General features: G+C 33.4%; 1 protein-coding gene across 5 annotated transcripts in view; it reads right to left on the bottom strand.

Annotated features, from left to right (window-relative positions):
* Window positions 1-21,212, bottom strand: part of adad1 (adenosine deaminase domain containing 1 (testis-specific)) — a 60,024-nt gene extending 38,812 nt beyond the window's left edge. For 3 of the 5 annotated variants that reach the window (XR_012389547.1, XM_073921493.1, XM_068213227.2), the window contains exons 1-10: window positions 21,164-21,203; window positions 20,444-20,620; window positions 18,984-19,118; window positions 18,408-18,578; window positions 16,119-16,193; window positions 14,091-14,216; window positions 9,396-9,519; window positions 6,838-7,008; window positions 3,872-4,104; window positions 2,069-2,303 (exon numbers count right to left, since the gene is read on the bottom strand). Coding sequence is in view for 4 of the 5 variants with exons in the window: in XM_073921493.1 (XP_073777594.1) it covers window positions 2,069-2,303; window positions 3,872-4,104; window positions 6,838-7,008; window positions 9,396-9,519; window positions 14,091-14,216; window positions 16,119-16,193; window positions 18,408-18,578; window positions 18,984-19,118; window positions 20,444-20,600 (1,427 nt within the window). In the remaining variant the exon portion in view is untranslated. 5 annotated transcript variants of the gene reach the window in all.
* Window positions 21,213-23,416: the final 2,204 nt, after the last annotated feature.

The following is a 23,416-nucleotide window of genomic DNA, read 5'->3' as shown; positions in this document are numbered from 1 at the left end:
AGTTTGGACATGCCTAATTTAGGGCCACCAATGGCCTACATCAAGAGTGTCCAAATTTGATCCTGGAGGGCCGGTGTCCTGCATAGATTAGCTCCAACTTGCCTCAACACACCTGCAGGAGGTTTCCAGTATATCTAGTCAGAGCTTGATTAGCTGGCTAAGGTGTGTTTGATCAGGGTTGGAGCTAAACTCTCCAGGACACTGGGCCTCCAGGACGAGTTTGGACACCCCTGGCCTACATAATTTATGTTTCATTTATTTCTTAGTACAGACCTAGCACACAGTAATCAATCAAATCAATTCATTCAATCAATTATTGATGCATTGATTTGCTTTTAACTCCATGAATAATGTAAGAAACAGTTAATAAAATGGCCAACACTACAGTAAAATTCTACATTTAGGTGGTTATATTTATACATGGTGCAATATAAAATGAAGTGTAAGGATAAATAAATCTTATTATTTGCATTATATGAATACAAATTCACCCCATGATCAGAATTAGACTTTTCATGATTAAAATAAAATCTTCAATCAGTCTCTCCAGCGAATAAATTGCAGTGAAAGAAGAGACTTAGTGATATAACATCAATCAAGTGTTTGAAATTACTTTATTTTGGCATCAGATGTGATTTCTTCTGGATTTATTTGTGAGATCACCAAACAGCATGTAATATGAATTAAATAGATATTACATTGCATGTGTGTTCTGACAACACTTTTTGTTATGTTTTTTTTAGAAAAAATAATACTTTTCTCTAAAAGTACAGGAGCCTCATGTTTCAATGCTGTGTACGCACAAAAACTTTGCGTACGCCAGGTTTCACACTCATGTTTAGATTTACTAACGATGAAATTAACGTGAGAATGTGTGTTGGTCTGCGCCAACTTCATGTCTGCTTTATTTCTATTGGCGACTCCTAGAGGCAGTTGTGTTAAACTGCACACTATAAAGTATCTTTGAGCCATGCAATGCCAGCTGTTCGGGATGGGATCATCCACATGTCTAGCAGGTATATAAGGTTTCCATACCATGCTGTTGAACCACGGTAAAGCTTGATGCTTGAATTCTTAGCCCCTGTTATAGTTTGAGCCAAAAATAGGTCAGATAGGCATAAATATGTGCGCTTTATGTTGCACAAGGCTTAATTACTTGATTTTTAAAAAAGAGTACCATGGTAATGAATTAAATTCAACCATATGAAATTATACAACAAAACCAGAACCAAAATGTTCAGAAAAACATCCTGCTTATTGCACAAGATTATTTTTTACATATCTTTTAATGTAAAAAATTGTAAAAGTCAATTAAACTCCACCATTTGAGATAAAATATTTAACTCTAAAATTGTGTCGTCCATAATTGAGGAAACTCTCTCCTCAAAAGGTGTTAGTTCAGCATCCCCTGTTCCCCCGTCCACATTTTGACGGTGCGCTGCTGTTCTCCTCTTAACCTGCACCTTTACATCGGACCATTTCTTTTTTAATTTACTCAGTGCGATGTTCAGACCCCACTGTGTTAACCGCGTCAGCTAAACTCTCCCACTCTATTTTTTTTCTTTTGTTAATAATTTCTGAGGACAAACTTGCAAATAACACAGATTTTCTCCGGTCTACCTCCGATAGGAGCACCTCCAATCCACATTCTGTGAAGTTTCACTTCTTGCTTGCTTTTGCCATCGCTTTTTCGTTGGTTACACCAAAGTGGAGTGATTAGCATATTTATAGGGGGGAGGAGGCAGGGAGGGGTTTTGCGCTCTTGCACGTGCGCTCAGTTTCACATTCATTTGGATGTACAAAGAGAATATGCGTGGTATTCAGCGTACGCAGTGTTTCATACATCTGAATTTTTACTGTGTACCCACATTTACAGCTTTGTGCGTACGCAATGTTTTAGTATGATTTCAACGCAAGTCTTCGTACATGAGGCGCCTGGACTTTTTAGGTCTAATAATCCTAAACTGTAAGTTTAATTAGCATCTCTGAATGGAAACATAGCTAATGATATTGTTATTGCATTAAGTATGCATATTACCCATCCTTAATGCAGATTGTGTCTACTCACTCTTCTGTGGATTTTCCCTCCAGAGCGTCCACCATCTCCAGAGTGAGGTCTTCGTGGCTCCAGTTGAGGCTGAGGAACTTCTGTGTGGGCCGTGTGTCTGAAGGAATGGCTGAAGACACCAGGCTGATGTGCGGTCGGTAGACGCAGTAATACAAGGGCAGCGCTGAGGTGATGCCATCCACACGCTGGTTCACTGCCATCTCCATACCGCGGATATCACTGCAGCTGCCATCACCTGAGAAAAACAACATCAGGGCCTGTATCATTAGCCGGTTTGGTTTCAGTTTAGCTTGCTCCAATGTTGTGTTTTAGGTACTATGAATGTAGCTTTAAAGGTCTCGTGAATGTGCATTTTTTATTGTATTTTTGATGTAAACTCAACTGAAACATGAAGGCGGGGCATAGAGTAGCTCCTCCCCTTTATAAAAACAGCCAATCGTGTTTTGTTTTTCTCACAGCTCTGCCAGTGAGAGTGATTGAGCTCAAGCGCATTAAATGAAAAGTCAATGAGAAGAAGGGGCGGGGCATGGCAGACACTAGAAAGCATTTGATTGGTCAGAAGATTTGATGAGAAACTGAAGTATGAGCTGATGTGAAATATTGTTGATCCATTTAGGCAAAAGTGAAAAAAATGCACGTTTTTGATGATTATATTAGGGTTATATTTTCTAAATGTAAATTTCTTCGCTGTTTTGTACCACAGAGTTTATAAAGGAAGTTTATAAATATCTTAAAGAACAACATACTGATACTAACATCTAAAAAAATATTATTTTAAATTCACAAAACCTTTAAAGGTGCAGTATTACTGCATCTTTTGAATGGAAATAAACACACACGGTTTTTTTATGTGTGTTTCTTTAAATGCAAATAAGCTGTAGTTCCCCACCCCCTTTACAGAAGAGGGCGGAGCCTTTACAGCTTGTGCTTCGGTTACTCTAAAAATAGCAAACAAAACATATGCACGTTTTAAAGGAAAAGTTCCCCCAAAAATGAGGATTACAGTATCATTAGAAAGTCATACTTAAATAAGAATAATACTTAAATAATAACTTTTTATTGCAAAAACATTGTTTTCTTCTGTGTCTCTTTAAATGCAGACAAGTTTTCCAGAAGAGGGCAGGGAATTTTATAGCTTGTGCTCTATCTGGAAATAGCAAATGAAACATATGCACATTTTTTAGAGGAAAAGTTCACCCAAAAATGAATATTATAATATTATTATAAAATCATCCTTAAATGAGTGCACTTTCATTGAAAACATATTGTTTTACTGTGTGTCTCTTTAAATGCAAATAAGCTGCAGCTTCCCACCCCCTTTCCAGTAGAGGGCGGAGCTTTTACAACTTGTACCGTGTCTGGGAAAAGCAAACAATATATATGTGTGCTTGTTTTAAAAGAAAAGTTCACCCAAAATGAATATTAGAGGGCGAAGCCTTTACAGCTTGTGCTATATGTGGAAACAACAAACAAAGCATATGCATATGGAAAAAAATATTACAGTATCATTAGAAAATCATACTTGAGTGCACTTATTACAACCACATTGCCTTCTGTGTCTCTTTAAATGCAAATAAGCTGCAGCGCCCCACCCCATTTCCAAAAGAGGGCGGAGCCTTTACAGCATGTGCTTCGGTTACTTTGGGAACAGCAAACAACATGTGCAAGAAAAAAGGGCAAGTTGCACATGTTTTAAAGGAAAGGTTTACCCAAAAATGAATATTATAGTATCGATAGAAAATCATGGTTAAATGAGAGCACTTCTATTGTATCTGACCAATAAAAAGATTGATAAAAACTTACCAATGAAGATGCTGCTCATGTAGATGGGCTCAATGAAGTGGCTCAGTAGCGCCCCCTGGAAGCCCAACACCTGCCACTGCATGACTTTATCGGTGGCGGACATACTGACCACATGCGAGCCCATCTGCTCATACGAGCTGGAGAACTTAGAGAATACTTTCCCCTCCACCACCACGTGAAGACTGATCTGATTATTCACCTCCCATGCAGAGATGGACAGAGGGTTGAGTCGGCTAGAAAACAAGAATAACTGTTGGCATTTAAGTTGAGAAATCAAATAGCTTTCTGTAAAATGTCCTGCATGATTAGCATGTCTGGGCTATATTTCGGTCACTTTAATTTGATGGTCCTTTTGTTGAATTAAGTTACATTGCATCTACATATCAACTAATTGTCATTAGATTATAAGTAGACTGTAGGTTAGGCTTGGGGTTAGTGTAAGTTGACATGCACTTGCAAAGTTTCTTATAGTCAGTTAAATGTCTGTTGAAGGAGCAGAATCAGCAGATATTAAGCAGTCTACTAGGGGTGTCACGATTTCGATTTTTAATCGAAATCGAACGAAATTTATGCTCAATTTCGATTATTGAATCAAAAAATAGAATCGTCGATGCTGCCACGCCCCCATGTCACGTCAGCTTGGCCTGCCAAGCGGGAAAAAACCGGCTTGTTGAAGTGCTTGTTAAACTACAGAAGCAGGAGACCCGTCGACAGAACTTAAACCCTCTCCTCTTTCAATGAAGTCGCCGGTGTGGAAGCATTTTGGATTTCCAGTGAGTTATGTTGACAACGTTCGTGTTGAAAAACACAGTTTTGCAAGCTCTGCTATGTACGTATTACGTACGGTTCGTCCGATAGACAACACCGGCATCGCGATCCTCCGCCCGCCCCCGTTGCAAATCCACTCGCGTAAAGTACACACTCAGGCCCTGTTTACACTGTCTTTGTTTTTAAATGGCATTTTAGAACTACAACGATTTGACATCCACAGTGACGTGTAGCATTTCTGAGCAGCCCTCCTTCCTCTCTACCTCTGAAAATGCACATCACGTGACCACACAGACACAGACGCACACACAGCCATGCGCTCGAGACAGCAGGTCCAGGCAGTCAGAGGACTGCTTCAATCTTTCACTCACTTGTACTTAGTCATTTTAGCGAACACCTCAGATACTGTTGGCTGGTTCCTGTTGGTTGTGCGTCTTTTTTACAGACGCCATTATAACGACACAGATCACTGCCTATTCACGAAAAAGTGATTGACAGGTGGTAATTATGTGTGTGTCTTGCCTTTATTCATTTACTGTATGATTTGTTTATGGGTAAAACAAAGACCAGTCAGGTCAGGTAGTTTAAACGGTAGGCTACAAATAATTAATTGGTCATTAATTAATTAATTATTCATAATCGAAAATGTAATCGAATCATGCCTTTAGAATCGAGGATTTGGAGGATCGTGACACCCTTACAGTCTACTAATACTCAAATGCACCAATAAAATAAAGTGTCACCTGTATATCTTTTAAATAAAAGCCATTCTGTGAGCATGCACAAGGAGGAATCCAAATAATTAAAATTTAGCTCAACCAGTTAAACTGAGAAAGCTTTGCTGTTAAATCGGTTGCGCACGATCTAGTTAAAGTTACCGTTCTTGTCTTTATGCGATTAAATGTTTACCGATTCTTGTTAGGTACATATTATTCAAGATCAAATTTGATTCATAAATTCATGAGTGGAATATATGATAATATTTATTTCCAAAACCATCACGTTCTCTGTTCTTCAGTGGTGAATGCTTTTCCAGAGTCTTTAAAACATCTCTCGGTCTTCATTGTATTGCTTGATATATCTTGAACAACAGAGCTTCATCACACTGTGCATTGAATTTAATCTTCCTAAGACATATTGATGCATGTAGTATAAGTACGCCGTTATGGGCGACACGGTGGCTCAGTGTTAGCACTGTCGCCTTACAGCAAGAAGGTTGCTGGTTTGAGTCCTGGCTGGGTCAGTTGGCATTTCTGTGTGGAGTTTGCATGTTCTCCACATGTTGGCGTGGGTTTCCCCCACAGTCTGAACACATGTGCTATAGGTGAATTGAATAAAATAAATTGGTCGAATTGTGTGTGAATGAGTGTGTATGGGTGTTTCCCAGTACTGGGTTGCAACTGGAAGTCATACAACATATGCTGGAATAGTTGGCAGTTCATTCCACTGTGGCAACCCATGATAAATAAAGGGACTAAGCCGAAGGAAAATGAAAGTACACTATTGTAGTGTTATAAAAATCTCAAGCATCAGAATTCTTCTTGGTCGTATAAATATCAGCATTTAATGCCCTATTTTACCCATTTTTTGGATCTATTAATTAACGTGTTGCATTTATTTTTGTCTAAATGTTAAATGAGATCTTCAAAGAAGTTTCTGTCTATTTTAACTTCAGGCTTTAAAGGTTTAAAGGATCAATTCAATAAAAAAAATACTGATAATTTAAACACCCCCTTGTCACCCTAGATTCATGCGTTTCTTCTGTTTTTTTTATGTAAACATGCAGGATTTTTCTCCATCTAGTGCACTTCTATAGAGGTCAGTGGATTGGAGGCACATTAAAATAGCAATTATAATGTGGTTTCAAAGAGCTATAAATGATCCAAGACGAGGAATAAGAGCCAAACCTTGCAAACATTTGCTCATTTTCTAAACAAAAACGTCCATAGTTTTAACCACAAGCTCTGAGATGCAAACTTTTGTAGCTAAGAAGTTCATATCTGGAAAAGATCAAGCAAATCGTGGTACGTTTTCTATTTTACGACTGAAGTATGAAAGTAATGAACATCTTGAATAAATAAGGGTAAACAAACAGCAGGAAATGTATCAGTATGGAAGTTATTTTGGAGGTAAACAATTCTTGAAAGCAGGTCAGGTGTGCTTTTCTGCTTTGAGTGTGTCTGTTAGTGTGTGTTTACAGCTGAGACGGGATCTGTGATGCTCCTTTGGGCAGCTGGCTCAGGTACAGATGCAGAGTGATGTGATTTTTGAAGCTGAGCAGTTTGGTGGTCTCGTCCTGCTGAAACACCGACTTCTCCTTTAGAGCGCTGTTATTACTGAAGAACAGCAACAAGTTCCTGTAGAGAAACCTGCAGCACATACAATCACATTTTAAGTTCCATCCATTGGTGCTTTAAATCAATCATTGACTGACTAATGGCTCATTGCCATTTATTTACATTTACTCAAATTAATATGTTGGGGAAAATATTCAATTTAATTTTAAGAAACAGGTAAATTCAGGATAAATATATACAATTTAATAGAAATGTTGTAGTTTTACTTTTTTTTTTGCAATAATTGGTTTGAATTTATATGTATTATATTTTCATTCCTAATGATTATCGGTGACTAAACTCTAATTTTAATGAATCTAATGATTTAATAAGCTGTTGCATGGAGTTGACCTGCTTCTGGCACCAATTAACCAGCATTTCTTGGTTTTGCCTCAGAAACCAAAATGTTTTATGTCAGCCCACAAGTGTTCTATTGGGTTACGATCAGGGCACTGGGCTGGCCACTACTTGTGTTGGTCTGGAACCAAGATGCTGCTGTTCATTTTAATGAACATGAACAAAAAAAATAATTAGTTTTGTAGTTTGTATTTCATTTTATTTTTCTCAATTGCTGGTTTGAATTTAAATGTATTATCTTTCTGTTCATAAATATTTTAAGAGACAAAACTCTTATTTTAATTCATATTTAATGTTTAATAACAGTTTAATAACATTTTTGAACAGCTAGCGCACACCACAATTAATCCGCATTTCTTGGTTTTGCCTAAGAAACAGCATTTTTGATGTCAGCCCATAAGTGTTCTATTGGGTTAGGTTCAGGACACTGGGCTGGCCACTAATCATGTTGGTCTAGAAGCAAGATGCTGCTATTAATTTGAATAAACATGAATAAATTAGAGAAAAACATTTTTAAAAAATATATTTAGTTAAAATTTTGTAGTTTGTATTTTTTCCAATGACTCAATTTAATTTACATTTATTTTATTTTCTATTTTTAAAGACTTTAGGTGACCAAACTCTTATTTTAATGAACTTGGGAATGGAGTTGACCATCTTCTGGCACCTTTGAACAGGTATCACACAACCCAATTAATCAGCATTTCTTGGTTTTGCCTCAGAAACCAAATTTTTAATGTCAATCCACACGTTTTTTCTATTGGGTTAGGGTCAGGACACTGGGCTGGCCACTAATCCTGTTAGTCTGGAAGCAAGATGCTGCAGGTCATTTTAACAAACATAAAAAAAAAATAATTTAGTTTTGTAGTTTGTATTTTATTACATTTTTTTCTATCGCTGGTTTACATTACATTATTGTTCTGTTCCTAAAGATTTTAGGTGACAAAACTCTTTTTTTAATGCATATTTTAATGTTAAATAATGTTTAATAACACCTTTGAACAGTTACCGCACAACACAATCTGCATTTCTTGGTTTTGCCACGGAAACTGCATTTATGAAGTCAACACACAAGTGTTCCATTGGGTTAAGATCTGGACACTGGGCTGGACACACGTTGTTGATCTGGAACAAAGACGCAGCTCGCTTACAGGTGTGTTTGGGGTCATTTTCTTGCTGAAACACTCATTTCAACAACCTGTCTGCAGCCCCTAGATCATAAGTGTCAAATTCAGTTCCTGAAGGGCCGCAACTCTACAGTTTTGGTCCAACCCTAATTAAACACAGCCAATCCAACTAATTAAGGTGTTCAAGACTACTAGAGACTATTAAGCAGATGTGAGTTGGAGCTAAACTGTGCAGAGCTGTGGCCCTCCAGGAATTGAGTATGAGACCATTGCCCTAGACACTGAATTCAAACCAAAGTACACTCTGAAGATACTGAAGCATGGTGCTGCTAGAAAGCATGATATGGCGATGCTTCTTTGCAAAAACTCAGAAATGCTGAGGAATTCTGGTGTGCATTATAATCATCCTGGACCGGCAGACCTGTTCAAATGTGCCAGAAGTTCAAGTTTCAAGGCATTTTTTTATTAATTTAGTAAACATTGCTTTTTTTTTTAAGTACGATTTTAAAAATGCTAACACTGCAACTTTTCTGTAGAGTACTAATACATTAGACCATTTTTGGATTTGATTTAGAATGGAGTGCTAAATTTATGTGTATTGACATGAAAGTTATTATTAGGATTTTGAGCACACAATTGCATTAAATTAAATTTGCTGACATGCAAGATGTTTTACGAAGAAGTTAGTCTTCCTCATCCGTTCCAAAAATCTGTTTCAGATTCAGTTTTTCAGGAAGCATAGCACAAATACTTAAAGAATTTAAGCAAAAGGCATTTATATCAAACAAGTCCGTACGCGCTCAATAGAGCAAATCCAAAATAAACAAAGATCAAATTGTAATTCACTTGATAATATTGATAATAGCATATCTCTCTGAACTGGCCATCAAAGAGAACAAGAATGATGGAAACCTGCAAAAACTCAATCCCCACTACCTCATTAGTGATCTCCGGGCTGTTACTACTGCATGGGAATCGTGCAGGATTCGTCCTGTGGGTGCCGGACTGGCTTTGGTGTTAGAACTGCCTGTGCCAAGAGCAACAACCTCGCATCCTGTGGCTGCAGACCAAAAACACAAGACATTTCGTGTTTGGATTAGGATAAAACAAGGCAACAAACTGACAACCGCAACTCAGATTTAGACAGATTATCCATCCATCCAAGACGTGCTTGCATATTTTGTGGGGAGAGTCATGCACCAAAGTATATTTATTTAATTAGTTCAGGAAGTAAAAACTCTATATTCTCCAAAGCTGTATTATTTTTAGCAATAACTGGTGCAGATGTTGATGGATGAGCTAGAGTATTCAACACTTTTTATTATGACAGTATAAATCATGACAATATTTCATCTGTGAACACCAAGCGTTTACATGAGTTGCTTTTTGAATGTTCCTTTGATAAACCCGTTTCACTTCTTACAGCACATAGTTCGATTCCAGCATTGCATCACCGAGCTATCCACATTTCCTCCGGAGTATCGCGTAATTTCAGGTGCTTCACTTTCAATTTGTCGGCTTTAACTGCAGTTTGGAACTTTCACTTTCATTCAGGAACATTGTATTCATGCCCCCGTGAAAAAGGAGATGGATGCGAGTATGAACTGCTGGAAGAGTGTTGATTTTATACCGCACGCTGTAGGAGGGAAATAAAAACTCTGATTTGTTTGTCTGTGGTCCTTTTCTGACTCTGTAGGTGCAAAGAATAGTGTCAAACAGCAGTGTGTGTAGGGAATATGCTGTCGCAATATGGGGCAAAAAGCCCTACATGAAGGTAATAGTTTGATTGCGGTGTTCACATGTCTGTACTGCACTTCAATAATGCGACTAAAATCAGCAAACTCTTAATTCCATTTCTGTTTAGTTTGATTATACATTTAGTCAGATTAAGGTAATCAAAAATACTCTTAATTAAAGTATTGTCTTAACCATATTACAATCGGATTACTGGCATACTTGCAAATGTACTCAATGTGGATAAGCTCTGCTGGACATTAAGCGCTCTTTTCAAATATTGGTTAAATATAATGACTATCTAGGAAGCAATTGGTTACACCAATTAAAATACATGGAATATATGCCAGACAACTAAATTAAAGTGAAAATATACAGTTGAAGTCAGAATTATTCGCCCCCCTTCGATTTTTTTCTTCTTTTTAAAATATTTCCCAAATAATATTTAATAGAGCAAGGAAATTTTCACAGTATGTCTGATAATATTTTTTCTTCTGGAGAAAGTCTTTTGTTTTATTTCGGCTAGAATAAAAGCAGTTTTTAATTTTTTATGAACTATTTTTAGGTCAACATTATTAGCCCCTTTTAAGCTATTTTTTTCCCAGTAGTCTACAGAACAAACCATCATCATACAATAACTCGTCTAATTACCCTAACCTGCCTAGTTAACCTAAATAACCTAGTGAAGCCTTTAAATGTCACTTTAAGCTGTATAGAAGTGTCTTGAAGAATATCTAGTAAAATTTTATTTACCGTTTTCATGTCCAAGATAAAATAAATCAGTTATTAGAAATGAGTTTTTAAAACTATTATGATTAGAAATGTGTTGAGAAAATCTTCTAGTTTCAGCATGTTGAAGCTCCATCCTTAAGAGGAAGGAAAACATTGTTTGTCGTTTTTTAATTCCACTACACTAAAAATGTGTTTGACGCCCCTGAAATAAAAGTATAAAGTGTGTGTGAGTGATTCTGCAGATATTTGCTAATGATCAAGATGATTTATGGTACTTAAAGGAGCCTGTGCTATTAGTTTAATCAGTTATCTGGAAATACAGTAACATAGCTTGGAATGTCATGACAGCCGTGTAATACTTACAAAAACAAACAGACGTTCAAGATATTTCGAGCTAAATCCCTTCTATGAATGACTTAAACTCTATTCAGTTCATCAGATAACAATCTTATATCAATGAACTAAAATAATAATGAATTTAGCAGATGTGCTGTTTTCTAGCTGCCAGAATGAGCCCTGAAATGATCAAAACAAACAAGCGCTAACTCTGAACAATGCTATAGTTTCTGGCCTTGAACTCTGAGTTGTTTTAACTTCACGACACATTTACTGCCAACAAAGTGTTAACACTGAGCCAAATCTAACTCCCATATGGGAACATCTCCAATTTCACTGCCTTTTACTGTAAATGTTCCTAAAAATATGCTTTGACAGTTTCCGTGGCCATTCCTCTTGTTTAATATCGCACATCTGTATACAACATCTAAACATCCTGTAGAGGCTACCTAAGCCAAGATCATTATTCCAACACTTCCTGTACTTTCTGATGTTTGATTTACCTTCGGATAACGTCATTTTAGATGAGAAACGGTGAAAGATTTAAAAGGAAGTTATTTAATTGCTTCCTCGTCTGGTTCATTTTAAGGACTAATGTTATCTGATGGCTTCAGAGTTTCAAAGTGAAGATTTATTCAGGCCATTATATCATTAAACGGCCACATGATATATTACAAACACCAACAAACATGCATCACTGCTTCCTACACTATAGCATGCAAATGTTATAATTTGGAAAGAAAAATGAACAGCATAGATCTCTATAATGCTTTAAAGGGACAGTTTACCCCAAAAATGAAAATTAATCAGAATTAATCATCCAGAATTTGAAGTTTTTACATACGTGTATACGCTTATTTATATTTATTCTATTTTATATATACTTATAAATAAACATTTTCTCAACAATATGCATGTCTTTATACAGTATATATATATATATATATATATATATATATATATATATATATATATATATATATATATATATACACACTGTCACTTTATTAGGTACACCTGTCCAACTGCTCGTTAATGCAAATTTCTAATTTTTCAAATTTTTGCCATAATCATAATCATAATAATATTGTAAATAATGTACAATTTCTTGCACAGAATGTTCGTTTTGTTTTACATGACCGGGCGATTGATTTGCACTTTTAAGCATGTGTTTATTGTTATTCTCAAACATGTATGAATATGGCATTATCTAAATTATGAAAGACAAGATTCAGCTAGATTTTAATAGTTCTAAAGATAAAAAGTCTTAAAATAAGTCACCTTTTCTGAACTTTTTTTGATTAGTGTAATTTTTCATTTTTAATAAAAAAAAACTAAACAAAGAAAATTATAATTGTATTGAGCTGTCTCTTTAAAGTCAAGCATGTCTATAATGTCCTGCTGGAATTACTACAGCATTTACAGAAACTATTTTAGTGTGGGAAGTCATTCAGAGTAAACAAGACAAGTTCATTCCATACATTTTCTCTCCGGTCGTGCTCCTGTCTGACATGTGTTTTCATTCATCACCGTCTCTGAGCATCCGGCCATGCAAAGTTCCCACATCTCTTCTTTTAACTTCAGAAAACGCACTTCCATTCATTTATGATCATCCAATGAGGATTTCTGTGACAGGATTTTAATTTGGAGTTCATACACTTGTCACTGAAATAACTGTACAGCGTGGTGTTTTTAGTGCACTGATTGCTCCAAACAACAGCAACACCAAAGTCAAATTCCAACTTAAATTCATAAACTTTACCAAACAGACTACAGATCAGCTGCGTTTCTTTTTTCCACTGCAACATGATTTTAAAACAAATAAACTATATTAATAATACATTTTAACTCAGTCATATATTTGAAATTGATGTTTAATGAAGCAAGGACATGATTCACAGTATTTCCTATTAGATTTACTTAAAAATTAAATTAAATAACAATAATTTACAGATATATTTTAGTAGTTATTAGAATTATTACTTTTAAAAATGTGTTGAAAAATACTTTTTTTCTTTGTTTAAACAGCAATTTATTGAAAATTTCACATTAGGGCTAGTCATTTTGTCTTCAACTGGATTTTGTTTTTATTATACACTAATATGTTTTGTTTTAAAGAGTTGTGATCACTTAATGTTTTTAAATTAATAAAATATTATATATATATATATATATATATATATATATATATATATATATATATATATATATATATATATATATATATTATAAAATATGAATACGTATACACAGTTATAAGACTATAAGGGTGCTTTCACACCTGTGAATCGATTCAGTTGAACCTTCATCCACCAGTGGACACCGACATTGGGCCAACTGGGTGGACCTTACAAAATAATCCCTGTATTTGGATCCGCACTTCCTCTTCAGCATCCCGTTCACATTACAAACATAATGTTATTTATAGTAACATTATTACTTTTTGAACAATAGTAAAATAATAAACAATAAATATAAAAATACTTGTGGTGGGCAAAGATTAATCACAATTAATTGCATCCAAAATATATATATATTTTTTGTAATACATGTATTTGTGTATTTATCATAATTATAATAAATCAAAATCAGTCAATCAAATCATATACTATTTTTAAGCATCATTAAAAAATCTACCCAAAAAGACTTTGAGGTTTTTGAGGTATATATGACCCATAATTATTTTGATGACGCATTCTGCGAGATCTGATGATGCAGATTCTGTGCAGGACAGACTGAATCTGTTCAGATATTAAATATCACATGACGTAGAAATACAAATACCACACTAAAAAATTGTGGGCTGACATCCGCTGCGTTTTGACTTACGAGAGAGCATGACAAATGCAGCCAACGTTCCGCCACAGCCTGAGAATTCTGGGTAATTGTCCATTAGCTTTGTAAACATCTCCCTCACCACGCTGGGAACCTGGTCCTTTATAGGGTTCTTCCTTTCTGTGTAAAAAAACCCAACCACAATTAAACTATTAGTCACGTTCACAGATATTTACAAATTCCACATTAATAGAAAAGGTTATTATCATGGCTAAAACATTTCAGCGTTGACTTAAGCAGTTTTTAAATGGGCTATTAAATAATCATTATTTTGTAAACAGACTTCTTTTACAGCTCTCCAGAAGTTAAATAGGGGAGTTTTATCATGTTAAATCCATTTAGCCTAGTAATAGCTAATAAACTGGATTAGACCATTAGCATCTCACTCAAAAATTCCTAAAGAGACTTGATAATATTCATCTTATCAAATATTACATGAACACTCCACTTTTTCTTGAAATGCAATAATTTTTACAGCTCTCCTAAAGGAAAAAGTTGAGTTTTTCCATGTTTTAATTCATTCAGACAATCTCCTGGGGCCTCATGTACGAAGACTTGCGTGCCTCTAGAAGTCGCCAATGGAAATAAAACAGACACGCACAAAAATATGTGCGTACGCCAGCCATAAAGCTGGCGTGGAGCTGCGCACATTCCCACGTTCAGTTCATCGTTAGTAAATCCAAACGTAAGCGATTCTGAGCGTGAAACCTGGCGTACGCAAAGTTTTTGTGCGTACGCAGCAATGATACATGAGGCCCCTGGTCTGGCACTTTTAGCTTAGCTTAGCTTAGCATAGTTCATTGAATCAGATTAGACCATTAGCATCTCACTCAAAAATTACTCAAGAAATTTTTGATCATTTTACTATTATGTTTTTATTTTACTTTTTTTATTTTTTACTATTATCATTTTACTATTATACATTTTACTATTATTGAGTATTAAATGAACACTCCACATTTTCTGGAAATACACTAATTTTATAGCTTTCCTAGAGGAAAAAAAAAGAGTTTTAGCATGTTTGCATCCATTAAGCCAATCTCCAGGAGTGACACTTGTTGTTTAGCTTAGCATAGTTCATTGAATCGGATTAGACCATTAGCATCTCGCTTAAAAGTTACTAGAGAGATTTGATGATTTTCTTATTATCAATTATTAAATGAACACTCCAACTTTATTTTAGAAATAAGTTTATTTTGCAACTCCCCTAGAGTTAAATATATGAGTTTTACCATGTTTGAACCCAATGAGCCGATCTTCTGGTCTAGCACTTTTATCTCAGCTTAGCATAATTCATTGAATCAGATTAGACCATTAGCATCTCGGTCAAAAATTACTAAAGAGATTTGATCATCTTACTGTTATCAAATATTAAATGATCACTTCAACATTATTTTAGAAATAAGATCATTTTACTGCTTCTCTAGAGTTAAAGAGTTGAGTTTTACTATGTTTGAATCCATTCAGCCAATCTCCAGGAGTGGCACTTTCAGCTTAGTTTAGCATAGTTCATTGAATCAGATTAGACCATTAGCATCTCCCTCAAAAATACTAGAGTTTTAATAGTTTTCCCATTATCAAATATTACATAAACACTCCACTTTATTTTGGAAATAGACTCATTTACAGCTCTACTAGAATTAAATAGGCGAGTATTACCATGTTTAAACCATTCGGCTGATCTCAGGATCTTGCACTTTTAGCTTGTTTTAGCTTAGCATAGTTCATTGAATCAGATTAGAACATTAGTGTCTCACTTAAAAATTACTAAAGAGATTTTTGATCATTTTCCTGTTAACAAAAATTAAATTAACACCCCACTTTTTTGGAAATAAGACTCATTTTACAGCTTTCCTAGAATTACATAGATTAGTTTTACCATGTTTGAATCCATTCAGCCGATCTCCTGGTCTGGCACTTTTAGCTTAGCATAGCATAATTCATTCAATCGGATTGAACAAAAAAAAAAAAAAGAAGTGGAGTAATGCTTTAAATACATCCACACTTTAAGAAATGATTTACCAATCACAGCTCTTCCAGAATGGATTTGCGTGATTGTTGATTCCTTCTCTCTTACTGGTAGAGGAGGAGGGCCCACTGAAAACAGAAAACACACAAATTAAAGAAAACATTAGCAGCTCTTGCACATTTATGACCTCTACATTCAAGTCTTGCAATATTCAGATTTAATGTGTTTGTGATTTTATTATTTAGCTAATTAAAATTGAGTTTTCAGGATGGTGCTGCAAGGTGTTATTTATATACATGACCGATACATGAGCTACACTTAGGAAATATGCATTCAAGCTAATTAATATTGTTTGTTCAAATCCCCAAATCTATGCAAGAACCACAGATATTATATGACCAGAGTGAGTAGTAACAGATACTATTTTATATTATTCATAATCCTTCGGCTTAGTCCCTAATTTATCAGAGGTCGCCACAGTGGAATGAACCGCTAACTATTCTAGTAAATCATATTATATCATATTAGCTAGGCAAACATTAAGGGATTAATCACATCCAAGATAAAAATTTGATACACACACATATATAATATATATACATACATACATACATATATATATACATACATACATACATACATACATATATACATATATATATATATATACGTATATATATATATATATATATATATATATATATATATATATATATATATATACATATATATATATACATATATATATATATATACATATATATATATATACATATATATATACATATATATATACATATACATATATATATATATATATATATATATATATATATATATATATATATATATATATATATATATACATATATATATATACATATATATATATATATACATATATATATATATATATATACATATATATATATATATATATATATATATATATATATATATATATATTATGTGAAAACAAACTTTTATTTGGGATGTGATTAATCTTTACCCAGCACTATTTAAACTATAATAAGAATACAATGTAATATATAATACAATATTATATATTGTATTACTGTTTATATATCATTTCATTATATAATTTTATTATATATCGTTGTTAAAAAATCTGGAGAGCAATAAATTATATGTAATCTGGATTATTATGCACTCAGATATTATTTACTCAATAGTTGAATTGTTCACAATTCATAGATTCTATTCATCCAGTGTTGATATTTTTTCATTGACACCAAACATCAAATAAGGGTTAGCACAAAAGTAATGCAAATGCAATCCAAAAGTAGTCCGATTACATTACCATATAGAGTTGAAGTTAGAATTGTTAGCCCTTAAATAAATATACATTTTTAAAATTTAAACGTTTCCCAAATGATGTTGCACAGATTCAGCAATTTTTCACAGTATTTCCTATAATATTTTTTCTTCTGGAGAAAGTCTTACTTGTTTTGTTTCGGCTAGAATAAAAACAGTTTTTAATTATTTAAAAACATTTTAAGCTCAATATTATTAGCCCCTTCAGCAATATTAGTGTTGGATCGTCTCCAGAACAAACCACTGTTATACAATGACTTGCCTAATTACCCTAACTTTACCCTAATTACCCTAGTGAAGCCTTTAAATGTCACTTTAAGCTGAATCCTAGTGTCTTGAAGAATATCTAGTCTAATATTATGTGCTGTCATCATGACAAAGAGAAAAGAAATCAGCTATTAGAAAATGAGTTATTAAAACTATTACATTTTAACTATAAAATTGGGGGAAAATATAAAATAATTCTAATTTAACATTCATTCAACTCTATGCATAACTTTTAAAAGTTTTTAATGTGTTTATAAGGTAATACAGTTAGATTTACGCAAACGAAAATGATGCAGAAGATAAGATTAAATGCCAGCTCAATGTGTGAACATCACTTTTTTTGTTGTTGATTTTTGCATCAAAAGACAATAGCTGCAAACCCCCCTCAAACAGGAAAGAGCTTCACCGCGGTTTCAGTAAAATGACACACATTATGGGCTGTTTCGATGGGAGAGAGTGGGTAAACTTTCACATTGAATTTCAAAGTTTGCTTCTTTATATTAATAATGGAAGGGCTGACTAAGTGCTCGCATCGATTCTATGGAAAGAGTCGAGCAGAAGGTCACACGATATTATTTGCAAGCAGACAATGGAGGAAAATAAAGCAGTGCCGGTAACAGTCAGTTTAGGGGTTAAACCAAAAATCTGATCTGAAGTATTCATTATGCTTAAAACTGACATTGAAAACTGAGTTGCTGCACTCTATATTGCATTTATTTCAATCGTCATTCGATCATTACCGGTATCAGTATCTGAAGGAATCTCATCATTCTCTAGACTGGCTAGGAGCTCTTTGAGGGCCAGTTCTGATGCTTTGGCTCGGGCTTCTTTCTTTGTGGTCCCCATGCCGGTCTTATACTGGATTCCATCGATCACAGCGCAGAACGCAAAGTAAAAGCCCGAAATCCCCGCTGCTCACAAAACACAGAGAAAAATGCTTCTCTTAGAGTTTTATCTTATTTCTAGTGCAAATATCTACAACTAGACAAGCAGAAAATGTTGTCTTGTTTTCAGAAATAACGGATTTAAAATTAAGTGAGTTTTTCCTTAAAACGAGCCAATGGGGTAAGCAAAATAATCTTGCACTTGCTTTAAATAATTTTACTTACCCCATTTGCAGATTATGTTGCTTGTTTTAAGGATAAACGCACTTAATTTTGATGCATTATTTCTGAAAACAAGGCTGGTCTAGAAAATGTTTCTTGATTTAAAAAAATATAGTTATTTGGAGACAAGACAGAAAGCATTGTTTGCAGTATGAATGCATGCATGCCCTGCAGTGTAATAACAGAGATAAGGTAAAATCCAACATTCACCAGTGGTCACGGTTTCTTTCAGATCCAGCTGAAACTGCAGAACTTGTGAGAGCTGGTACAACGCTGACACCGGGTGAGTATCTCCACGCTTATATCTGTCAATCAACTCACGGGGAAGAATCTTCGGCTTTGAATCTGCAAAAGAGCAATGTTTACAAGAAAAACATGTTAAAGCCTGCCACACTTTTTCCTGTCTATCGATCCGTTTCACAAGATGTTTATGATGTGTTTGAATACATCTTAAATTCCTATCTAAAAAAATTGCAAAGAATGATTTTCTGAAATTAAACTAAGCAAGTGAAAGTCAGAATGTGAGAATATAAAACCAAATTAATGAGGTAAAGTTGGTTTATATGCACACATTTGTTCAGTGACAAGGGGTATATATTGTTTACCATACCACTTTGAAAATTCGGTCAGAAAAAGCATGCAAGTATGACTTTAAAACAACATTAGAACTATTTATTTGACTTTAAACAAAGTTGTACTTTGATAGTCATTCTCTGCTAATATGTGTTTACCATTTAGAATTGGCAAAGAATACTTTTCTGAAATTGAACCAAGCAGGTGAAAGTCCGAATGTGTGAATATAAAACCAAATAATGAGGTAAAGCTGGTTTTATATTCCCACTTTCGATCAGTGACAACTTGTGACAAGCTCCTTATATTGTTTACCATGGAACTTTGAATATTTGGTCAGAAATAGCATGCAAGAAGGACTTCAAAACAACATTAGCACTATTTATTTACCTGTGAACAACGTTGTACTTTTTAGTCTTTGTCTGCTAATAAGATTTCCCTATTTAGAGTTTGCAAAGAATGATTTTCTGAAATTAAACTAAGCAAGTGAAAGTCAAAATGTGAGAATATAAAACCAAATTAATGAGGTAAAGTTGGTTTTATATGCACACATTTGTTCAGTGACAATGTGCCTATATTGTTTACCATGCTACTTTGAATATTTGGTCAGAAATAGCATGCAAGTATGACTTCAAAACAACATCAGCACTGTTTATTTGACTTTAAACAAAGTTGTACTTTCTTAGTCTTTAGCTGCTAATATGATTTCCCTATTTAGAGCTTGCAAAGAATACTTTTCTAAAAATGTAATATTAAGGAGAAAGTCTGAATGTGCGAATATAAAACAACTTTACCCCAATAACTAAAAGAAGAGTTTTGATGCAAAAACCTCAAAGGGCCGTCTAAAATTCCCACCGAAAATTAATATTTTTCACAGCAGTCCTTTGTTTATGTTGAGATATTTCACTTTGAAGATCAGGAAAAGGACTTATTCTTTGCCATAAAAGTGGTTATTACGGAAAATACTCACAGGAGCCTGATAAAATGCTATTTTAGAGGAAAATTTTAGACATCATTTAGAGATTTTTGCATCTAAATTCTTTAAATATACCTCAGTTTTCCAGAAACACAAAAGAATGAACTGAATGTCAATGCCTAACTGATTTTGTTGTTGGGGACCAATGGTTGTCCAGGTGAACGTCTGTTATTGTTGTTGATGTCGGTGAAGTCTGAGAAAGGTGGAGGTGATGGAGAATTGTTTGTCCAGGGACTGTGGGTCATGCTGGACCCTCTGGAGCCAGAAGTCCTCATCATCATTATCTTGAGGAAAAAAACAGCTTACACGACACAAATATAGTAAGAAAGACAAAATTATCAACCTTATTGTATGTTGACACAAAAACAACTTAACATGTAAAATAATGTCGTAAATAGTATAAAAAGCAGGTCCCTAGTTACTTGGTCACAGCTAACGTTAGTTTTAAAAAAAAAATTCGATGACTAAGCTAGCAAACGTTACTTTAATCAATGACGGAGGAAAGCGCGGCCTTATCATTTAACGTTAACGTTGTCGACGTTAAAATTCGTGTATCAGTCTTCAAAATCGCATGAAACACATTTCAGTTAAATTAATATTTACGCAATGATGATATATGATATTTTTGTTACAATAAAACGGACTGAAGTGAAATAACGCCGAATCATAGGCTAGTCACGCTGCTAGCGCGCTAATCTAACTTCGTTGACGACGTTAACAATAATAAAAAAAACTAAAAACGACCTAGGTTTATTTTATCTGATCATTCAAGCATTAAAATATTATAAATACATATTTGAACGAACGCAAACACACATTAAACCACATACGCTCGTGCACTTACCGAGCGACCTCAATACACAACTGAATCTGATTATGCACACACTCAACACACAGTCACACACTTGACTATACACTAGACTGACAGATTGACAGATGAACTCTCTCTTGCACGTTTTCAATGTAAACTAATCTTGTCCAAGCCTTTGATGTGCACCCATAGGAGATTTTGTATGGAGATCAAAGTTTTATATTTAATATATATGTTTTTCATTAGTGACAGGGCTTGTTAAGGTCATCAGGAAGTAACAGTAAAGCTAGTAGTGCATAATAGGGACTCCAAAGGGGTTTTTACTGGTTACTCATGAAAACAGAGTTTTCCAGAGATGCATATGACTCAACACTCTGTGCAACAAGCTACTTTTTTCATCATGCACTAAAAATAGAAGACCTTTATTAACCACAATGTTGACATCAAAAGAACAGGAGACCCACTTTGCATGAGCTATACGTGCTTTACAGTTGTAAAGCTGTAATCTGACAAAAACAAACCCGGGTTTTTAACCTTTTGTTCAGAACTTCATCCAGTCGGTTGATGGCTAAATTATTTGTAATTGAATTGATTAAATAACATGAGATTTATGTTATATTCTATATTATTTTGAATAATATTATGTAGGCCTACTATGCTTTTATGAGATGATCATCTGAAATTAAATCAGATATAATAAAACTTTAATTTTCTCACTCAATTTCTTTTGACTTAGGCCCTATCAGGGTTCTCCACAGCAAAATGAACTGCCATATATTTAATTTAATTTAAGTTAATTTTCCCTGCTTTATCAGGGGTCGCCACTGCATAAACTGCCATTTATTCTATTATTTTTTTGTTTTGTTTTTTATTTAATTTGATTTAACTTTATTATAATGAGCAAAATTAAACAATATATGTAAAAAAAATGTGTTTTTTAAATTTATTTATTATATTCATTTATTTATTATTTATTTAATTTTATTTCAATGATCAAAATCAAACAATATTTGTAAGATTTTATTTAATTTTATTTTAATGATCAAAATCAAACAATACATGTAAGATTTTGTTTTGTTTTATTTATTTATTATTTTTATTTATTTATTATATTATTTTAATGATCAAAGTCAAACTATATATATATATATATATATATATATATATATATATATATATATATATATATATATATATATATATATATAAGATTTTGTTTTGTTTTATTTATTTATTATTTATATTTATTTATTATTTTTATTTTACTGATCAAAATCAAAAAATATATGTAAGGTTTTATTTTGTTTTGTTTTATATATTTATTATTTTTATTAATTTATTAATTATTTTTTATTTTATTTCATTTTAAAGATCAAAATCAAACAATATATGCAAGATTTTGTTTTGTTTTATTTTATTTATTTATTATTTATTTGTTATTTTATTTTAATGATCAAAATCAAACAATATATGCAAGATTTTATTTTATTGTATTGTATTATTTTATTTTAATATAATTTATTGTTTTATTTATTTAATGTTTATTTATTTGTTTATTATTTTATTTTAATGATCACAATCAAACAATACATTTAAGATTTTATTTTATTTTGTTTTATTTATTTAATATTTGTATTTATTTATTTTAAAGATCAATGCCAAACAATATATGTAACATTTTGTTATTTAATTCATTTATTATTTTTATTTTCTAATTATTTATTTAATATTTCATTTTAATGAAAAAAATCAAGCAAACTATGTAAGGTTGTTGTGTTTTATTTATTTATTATTTTCTTTATTATTATTTTTTTTTTTTTGTTTTATTGATCAAAATAAAACAACATATGTAGGTTTTTATTCTGTTTTTAATTAAACTTATTTTATCCGAAAAATCAAAGCCAAACAATACATGATTTCTTTAAACAAATGAACATTAATGCATTAATTATTATCAACAGATCCCTGGATAACTTGACGTTAATCACCCCAGTGGAAACATATGTGGTGTTTTTGACAGTGGAGCCTTATGATGAGCAAAAAAAAGCAAGACATCCTACCTCAAAGCCCACACGCTAATATTGATGCCTGGAAAAACCTACCTATCTATAAGAAAAGGACGTCACTGAAATCATTCCCCTAAATTCTGTTTCCATGCATGCAGGCACAATCCTGAATCTGGACTCGCTGTTTTTTGTATAGTGTTTTTTTATTATCAATAGTGTAAATGATTAGTTTTGCATGACCAGGCCATGTCTTGATGTGCAATGACAAGCATGCAAAGTG

This window comes from Danio rerio, chromosome 14 (assembly GCF_049306965.1).
Source record: "Danio rerio strain Tuebingen ecotype United States chromosome 14, GRCz12tu, whole genome shotgun sequence".
NCBI lineage: Eukaryota > Metazoa > Chordata > Actinopteri > Cypriniformes > Danionidae > Danio > Danio rerio.
Note: the sequence above shows the minus strand (reverse complement) of the source record. Positions and strands in the feature narration are given on the sequence as shown.